The following is an 8098-nucleotide window of genomic DNA, read 5'->3' as shown; positions in this document are numbered from 1 at the left end:
GAGGAAAAAGGGGGCGCGACACTCATCTTGGTTGCTTCTTTGAAACTAAGGTAAGAGACTATTTTGTGAATCAGGCATTTAGGCAATATGTTTGTTATTTCTCTCCTCACACCGAAAGTATTCTTATTATTGTGCATCCATACCTTAAGAACCTGTTTTTCTAGTCTGGTTTTGCTACAAAAATCACTAATCAGCTCTTTATCTTGCTTCTGCAATTTCCACCCAACTCTTTTCGCGAATTCCAACACTTTTTCCTTCTGATATTGACTGAATTTAGTCCTGATTTACTTTCTCCCGTTAGGGTTTCTTACGTTAGCTCTCCTCATCCCTAAGTGGGGTCTCGAAAAATAGTGTCTATGCATCCTTATAAAGATAGAGAGGCATATAGGTTATGGTACATATTTTGAGGCCTCAAAATGAAATTAGAATAGTAAGATGAAATAAGCCAAGATGAATTTAAATAGGTAGTCAATTGCATAATCATGCAACGTTTGTATTACAAGACAAGATGATATAAGATCTCTTATTTTAAATATACCTTGTTCGATTTAGAGATTTTAAAATACAAAAGAACATCTATAAGCCGCGCTTTCTAGATATTTATGCAGAACTCTCCAATAGATTGCAACAACTAAAATATCCAATACCAATTATAGTGTTTCACTACCAAGTCATCTTCTCAACAGTATCCACAAGTCGAAAAAGTACAGCAAATTCACATCAAGTTTATAGACTTTTACTTCTTTTAATTGACTATGAAAGTGCTTGTAAATTTTCATACACATTAAACGATCGATGAAACATGTAATCATCTCACTTCTTGATTGCAGGTTGAATCTCCTAGAGCGACAACTCCATAGCACAGCATCCACAAGTGTTGGGCACTTCCAGACTGCCATATAATATATACATTTAAAACGTCCACTTGGGGGATAGCAATTCTGTGTTGCAATTGCAAATCATTCATGTTGATCTCATTGCCTTTGTAAAAATTAGGGGAAACATGAAACCAAGATGTCGAGTTTGATAGAAATTTCCTCTAACTTCCAAAATCGTACCACATTTAAAGTGGAGGAGCAATGGAGAATAATTTTTGAGTGCATCAACTATATTGGCTCTTTTGCAATTTTCAGCTCAGGAGCTTGATCTCCATTATAATCTAGTGATACCAAATTTGGAGCATCAATTTCCCTTATGCCCTCACAATCCCGAATATACAAGACCTCGAGGGATCTATTTCTGCAAATATAAAACCCTTCCAACCTAGGAACACTGACTAATTTCAATCTCTCGAGGAATCGAGATTTTGATAGAAGTTGTGGGAGAAATCCATTATATATAGACACAAAGATTTCAGATTCTGACATTCAATTACAACATCCAATTCTTCCAATAAATAGCCAAAATAAGACATGTGTTTAAGAGTTGGTGCTTGGACTTTAACACGCTGGTTTATTTTTGGCCCGAATGGAAACTGACTTGATCTTTCGAAGATTCAACAACTCAATCTTTTTCAACCCCGGACAATACTCAAGTACTAAAGCAACGAGCAAAGGACAACTATTAAGTAGATTCTGAAGCATGTTTTCGTCTAAAGTTACACAAGACAGAGAAAGCTTTCTCAAAGAATGACAATTCGCCACACCACTAGATAATAAAATAGACGCCAGATCACAATCGGCTAGAACCAATTCTCGTAAAGATTTTGTTGCCAAGATTGTGAAAAAAGGTAACTGGTATGATCAAATCAAGCTGCAAGTTTCTTTATACAAAAAATATTTTACACCATTCTGAAGTGCAATATCAAGCCACTTATCAATAAAAACCTCACGAGAACCATATTCTAAACAATATGAAAATTCAAACTTATCAATAGGGATTTTGTTGTCCCTGTATCTCTCTAGGATTGCGTCAATTATTTTCCGGTCTATGGAATAATTACCTATGAACTTTAAGTTAGGAAGAGTCGACCAAGCTTGTAGCCATATTTTGGAGAGAATACTCATCTTAGTTGATTCTTTAATGCTAAGGCAAGAGAAAATTTGTTGACTAAGGTAATCAGGCAATATGCTTGTTGTGCCACTCGTCGTGCCGAAACTATTTTCATTATTGTGCATCCATACCTTAAGAAGCCGTTTTTAACTCTGATTTTGCTGCAAAAATCGCTAATCAGCTCTTCATCTCGCTTCTGCAATTTACACCCAACTCTTTCGGAGAATTCCAACATTTCTTTCTTTTGATATTGAGTAAATTTAGTCCTGATTTGCTTGCTTCCATTTACGTTAGCCCTCGCCATGGTATAGTTGCCTATTCAATTTATAGGTAAAGTTTTCAGTAATAAGTCGCACTCCTATAGGACGAAAACTAAATAAATAAATAAATAAATAAATAATAATAAAGTTTCTGCTTCCTCTCAAGTTTCAATTCCATAAATAATCTCATAACCATAAAAGTCATGTACATTACTTCTCTATCCTCTATTTTTTCCGTCTTTCCTATCGTTACTTAGCCAAATTTAAATTTTGTGTATCACGACCCAATTCCATTACAGGCTGTGATGGCGCCCAACACCATTATTAGGCAAGTCAATACGGATCAAACTAGTGATTTCCCGTTTAAATAAATTATTAAGTGGATAACATTTCCTCATTTGTTAAAAAGGATTTAGAAATTTGCAAATGTAATATAAATAACGGAAGTAGTGAGTACTAATCGTAATCGTGTAAACAAATCCAAAATCATAAGTCTACTATAGTGTGTGCCAAGACCTGATGTCACAAGTATGTGGGCATTCTAGTAGAATATACAAAAGAATACTAGTCTATTGTTTGAAAGGAAATAGATAGAAAATATAACATAAAGAAGACTTCAGCTACTGCAGAACGGCTCAGAAGGCAGCTCACCGTGAAGTCTCGAGATAAGGATCAAATTTGCATATCAGACTGGTGACCAGATGCACCTGCCTCAAATCCTGTACAATTAAGTACAGAAGTGTAGCGTGAGTACATAAAAATATGTAGCCAGTAAGTATCTAGTCTAACCTCGAAGAAGCAGTGACGAGGGGTCGACTCCGACACACAACGCGATAATATAAAATCTTAATTAAGCAAGATATATAGAGATAGCAATAAAACACAGAACAAAAAATAATTGAACAATTTTTTCACCATATTTAAGAACCCAAATCACTTTCTTCATTTATAACAAGTGATCACTCAAACAGTCAATTTATGCCAATTATAAAAGGGACTTCCAGTTCTATTATCCCGCACGAATTTCACTGAGGACGTTCGGCCCGATCCAACATAAATGTAAATTGCGCACTGCTGAGGGTCAAACGATACGAACTATAACTGTATCTATTAATTTGCTGAGGCGAACGAACTGCTCCCATGAGAGTAGTTTAGAGAATTACCCCACTTGCGAAATATATTTGCGATGCTGTCAAATATAAATTCATCAATAAATCATAACCCCTTCTTGATTCTTTTCAAAATAAAGACAATTCAACTTGAAGCTTTTGAATTCTTAAAAATCCTCAACTTAGTTCCATTTGATACAATTAACAAATATAATCAAATATTGGTGTCCACAAAGCATGGTGTAAGTCTAAATCTATCCGAACATAACACGAATAGTAGCTACATACGGACTCTCGTCACTTTGTACGAATGTAGCCTCCACAATTAACAACACATGTTAATTTAGTTCACCTATGGGGTTAATTCCCTCTTACAAGGTTAAAAAAGAGACTTACCTCGTCTCAAAGCCTACTTTCTAATTCAAGAATGCGCTCAAACCTCCAAATTTGATGCCAAACAACTCGAATCTAGTCAAACATTACATAAATGAATCAATCTATGCTCAAAAGTTTATATCCCCACTATTAAAGTGAATTTCCCAACCCAAAATGCAAGATTCTTAAAATTCATCATCGGGCCCACATGCTCAGATTCCGGAAATTTTCGAAGAAAGTTGTTACCCATAACCTTAGGAATATAAATATATGATTTTCACTAAGTTTCATTAGCATTGTCGTGGTAAAATCTTATTTTTATTAAACCTTAGATTTTTCATCTAAACCCATGATTTTCTACCAATTTTCATGTTGAAATCTACCTATAATCTATGTATTAAACTCACATTAAATAGAAATTACTTACCTCACAAAGCTAGATTGAAATCCTCTCCTTAAAAACTCTCAAATCGCCCAACAATGAAAGAAAAATATGCTAAAATAGCCTAATAAGTCCCGTTTTTAAAAGATAATTCTGCCTAGGGGTCCTTATATGCGATCGCGACCAAGACCTTGCGATCATGATGGCTAAACTAGAGAAGCCCGGAAAAACACTCTGTGTGATCGCGAGAAGACCCATGCGAATGCGAAGCACTGGGTTGCCTACTCTTCACAAGTGCGAGGCCAAGAACGCGAATGCGTAAGGCAACTGGGTGGCCCAGGCCCAGGCTTCTACACGAACGTGAAGGCCAAAGGTTCCAAGCCTCCGCGAACGCGGCCCTGTTTATGAGAACGTGAAGGGCAAAAATCCCAGTCCTCCAAATCCTTCATCGTGAACGCGAGAGTCCATCCGCTTTTGCGAAGAAGGAAACCAGAAGAAGAAATCTGGTGTCTTTCAACCTAGCTCCGGGTGGTCCGAAATGCACCGAACCTCTCGGGACCCCGTCCAACCACACCAGCAAGTTTGTAAACATAATACAAACCTGCTCGAACTCTCGAAACGCGTAAAACAACAACGAAACCAAGAATCATACCTCAAAACCAAATTGAATCAAACTTTGAACTTCAAGTTTCCAAATCTCTCCGAACACGCTAGATCATACTTAGACTACTCAGAATGACACCAAATTTTGCGTGCAAGTCTTAAATGATATTACGAAACTATTTCCGATCCCAAAATTTTGTTTGGACCTCGATATCACCAAAACCCGCTCCAAACCAAATTTAAAGAACTTCTAAAATCTTCAAGAACCAACTTTTACTATTGGGCGCCGAAATGCTCCCGGGTTATCCAAAACTCGATCCGAAACTACGCCCAAGTCCGAAATTATCATACACACCTATTAGAATCATTAAATCCCGAATCTGAGATTGTTTGCTCAAAATGTTAACCGAAGTCAAACTTGGCCTTTTACGCCAACCGTAAGGAACCAAGCGTTTCTATTTCAACCCGAACTCTTCCAAATCCTGAAATAACCATCCGCGCAAATCATAAATCAGTAAAAGCAAGTACGTGAAGTCTTATTTAGGGGAACATAATTCTAGAAAGCAAAACGACCGGTCAGATCGTTACAACATGAAGAACCTAAGTAGAGTCTAATACAATGCAAATTATAAAAAGTACATATATTTATAGTGAAAGAAATAGCATCCACTGGTCATGAAGAAGAGAAAACACGATGAACTTGAAGACTAATGGTGGTTTTTCAGTTTTCCATTAGTATACACAATAACTAATTATATTAATTAATATAGTAATTATGTGCAATGAAGAAATAAGGGAAGGGGAACGAACCATAGTAAAAAAGCTTTTAAATTTTGTTTAATGCCACATTCTTTTGTAGGAAAATAGAAGAAATTCTTCGGTTAACCCAAGAGATGTACAATGAGCCTCTTAACATTGTGTTGACTCCATTCAATATTCATCTTCTGCTTCGTAAAAAATGTTAGTCCATAAAATAGTGGGACAATATTTCTTTCAGTAAATAGACATTTTAGTCTAAATAATGAACATATATATGTATATATTGACCATATAAACCTATTAATCAAACTTTGATGTCTATATAGTTCAAACCCACTTGATCCCAGAATAAAGATAGACAAAATACAAACAAAATAAAATGATTACAAAAAGGAACTTTGTTCTTATCAACAATTTTACTACACCCGAAAAAAGGACATATGCATATTTAGGAACAGTCTTGTAAAGTCTAATAGTCTAGGTGCAAATTTCCAGTGCTTTCACCCTGTCTCTAACATTATGTTATTAAGTTTCTTTCTATTTTTGCGTAGTCAATGTAAAACGTTTTTGCTTTAGCCATTCCGTATAAAAGATTTAGTGACCCGACTAATCAATTGCTAAGCGTGTAACTCATCTGTAGCGATCTGGCCGGTCGTTTTGAGAGTATTAGCCCTGATCTCCTATTAACTACTTCCCTCGTATCTGTTTTTGCTTATATGAATTTCCGGGAGGTTTTATTTTTGATTTCGGAGTGTTTTGGGACACTTAGTCCCTAAAACGAAAGCTTAAGCCTTAGGATTTTGACCGACTGTGTGAAGACGACTCCGGAATAGAGTTCTGTTAGTTTCGTTAACTCCGTTAGGTGATTTTGGACTTAGGAGCTTATTCGGACTGCGAATTGGAGGTCTGTAGCTAATTTAGACTTGAAATGGCGAAAGTCGAATTTTCGGAGATTTTGACCGGAAGTGGACATTTTGATATCGGGGTTGGATTCCAATTCTGGAAGTTGGAGTAGGTTCGTAATATTGAATGTGACTTGTGTGCAAAATTTGAAGTCAATCTGACGTGGTTTGATAGGTTTCGACATCAGTTTGTAGAAATTTGAAGTTTAAGTTCATTAAGTTTGGATTGGAGGGTAATTCATGTTATTAGCATTGTTTGATATAATTTTAGGGTTCAACTAAGTTTGTATGATGTTTTAGGACATGTTGATATCTTTGGCTGAGGTCCCGGGGGCCTCGGTTATGTTTCAGATGCTCAACGGATCAATTTTTGACTTGGGAAAATTGCAGAAAATCTGGTGTTTTTGTTGTTGGTTTCCTTCATCGCATTCGTGAGATAGTCCTCACGTTCGCGTAAGGCATCTAGGAGGCTAGACGAAGTTGTTCTTTGCATTCGCAAAGTTGGGGCCGCGTTCACGAAGTTTTGATCATTAGTGCATCGCGAACGCATGAAGGGCATCGCATTCGCGTAAGGGAAATAGAGCAGTTGGGATTCCAAGGGTTTTGTTCTACGCGTTGGCGTAGTGAGGAACACGTTCGTGAAGCAATAGGCAATGGAAACTACGCATTCGCGAAAGAGAGATTTTTGGTCAGTGATTTGTGTTCAACGCGAACGCGAGGGTTTGACCGCGTTCGCGAAGAAGGAAGTACCTGGCAAGAATATAAATTTCAAAATCGAGGGTTTGACCATTTTTATCAAAATTTGAGTTTGGAAGCTCGGATTTGGACGAGATTTTGAGGGATTTTCATAGGCATAGATTGGATAATAATTCTACACTTGATTTTGATTATATCCTACTAATCTATCAATAATTCCACCTTTAATTTCGGATTTAGGTTGAAAATTTGGAAAAAATGGGAAGAACTTCTTCAACTAAGATTTTAGGTTTTGATTGAGATTTTGATATCGAATTTGAATAATTTTGGAGTGAACTCGTAAGTGAATGCGTGATCATATTTTGTGACTTTTACCCTCCAAGATGTGAACCCGGGTCACCTTTTTGGCGTGATTTTATAATTTCTTGCTTTAGCTTTTTTATTTGTTAGATTAGTTTCTTATAGTTATATTTATGATATGTAATTGCTTTTGGCTAGATTTGGGTCATTCGTAGTCGGATATTCGTGGAAAAGACATTGTTACCGATTGATTGTGCTTGGTTCGAGGTAAGTGGCTTGCCTAACCTTATGCGGGAAAACTCTCCTTAAGATTTGGTATTTTTGATATATGAGCGTCGTGTACGCGAGGTGACGAGTGCGTACACGGGCTATTCGTTGTAAAATTCGATTTTGACTGAGTAATAACCTGTTTCTTCTTATTTGAGTTATACCAGCATGTGTAGTTATCATGTTTATCCTAGAATAGCATGTCTACATGACTTAAAGGCTTATCTGAACTTTGTGTAGCATGCTTAGTGTATTTCCTGCTTTTTCCTTGACTTGTACTAAGCCTAACTGTAGAATTTCTTGTTATAACTATTTTCTTTCATTGTTTGAGCTGTGTATTTATTTTGGGACTATGGAATGGTATTCCAGGAGATCACTATGCATATTTACTTTGGGACTACGGAACGATATCCCGGGAGATCCCCCTACACATTTACTTTGGGACTACGGGAC

General features: G+C 36.7%; 1 protein-coding gene across 1 annotated transcript; it reads right to left on the bottom strand.

Moving 5' to 3' along the window:
* Positions 1-1106: 1106 nt before the first annotated feature.
* LOC138887007 (putative F-box/LRR-repeat protein At3g18150) lies at positions 1107-2296 on the bottom strand. The gene is made up of 4 exons (XM_070168715.1): positions 2124-2296; positions 1827-2025; positions 1480-1733; positions 1107-1239 (listed from the first exon to the last, which is right to left on the bottom strand). The coding sequence occupies exons 1-4, from the start codon at positions 2294-2296 to the stop codon at positions 1107-1109; spliced, it is 759 nt and encodes a 252-aa protein (XP_070024816.1).
* Positions 2297-8098: the final 5802 nt, after the last annotated feature.

This window comes from Nicotiana sylvestris, chromosome 3 (genome assembly GCF_000393655.2).
Source record: "Nicotiana sylvestris chromosome 3, ASM39365v2, whole genome shotgun sequence".
NCBI classification, from domain to species: Eukaryota; Viridiplantae; Streptophyta; class Magnoliopsida; order Solanales; family Solanaceae; genus Nicotiana; species Nicotiana sylvestris.
The sequence above is the reverse complement of the archived record's forward strand: the minus strand, read 5'-3'. Positions and strand labels throughout refer to the sequence as shown.

Bases quoted from the DNA above. Each gene is read 5' to 3' on its own strand.
- LOC138887007 (XM_070168715.1), bottom strand. From the start codon at position 2,296: ATGGCGAGGGCTAACGTAAATGGAAGCAAGCAAATCAGGACTAAATTT. The intron at 2,026-2,123 runs GTATGGATGCAC...CTCTTGCCTTAG, and splicing joins GTTAAAAACGGCTTCTTAAG to CATTAAAGAATCAACTAAGA. The intron at 1,734-1,826 runs GTTTTTATTGAT...TGATCATACCAG, and splicing joins TAGAATATGGTTCTCGTGAG to TTACCTTTTTTCACAATCTT.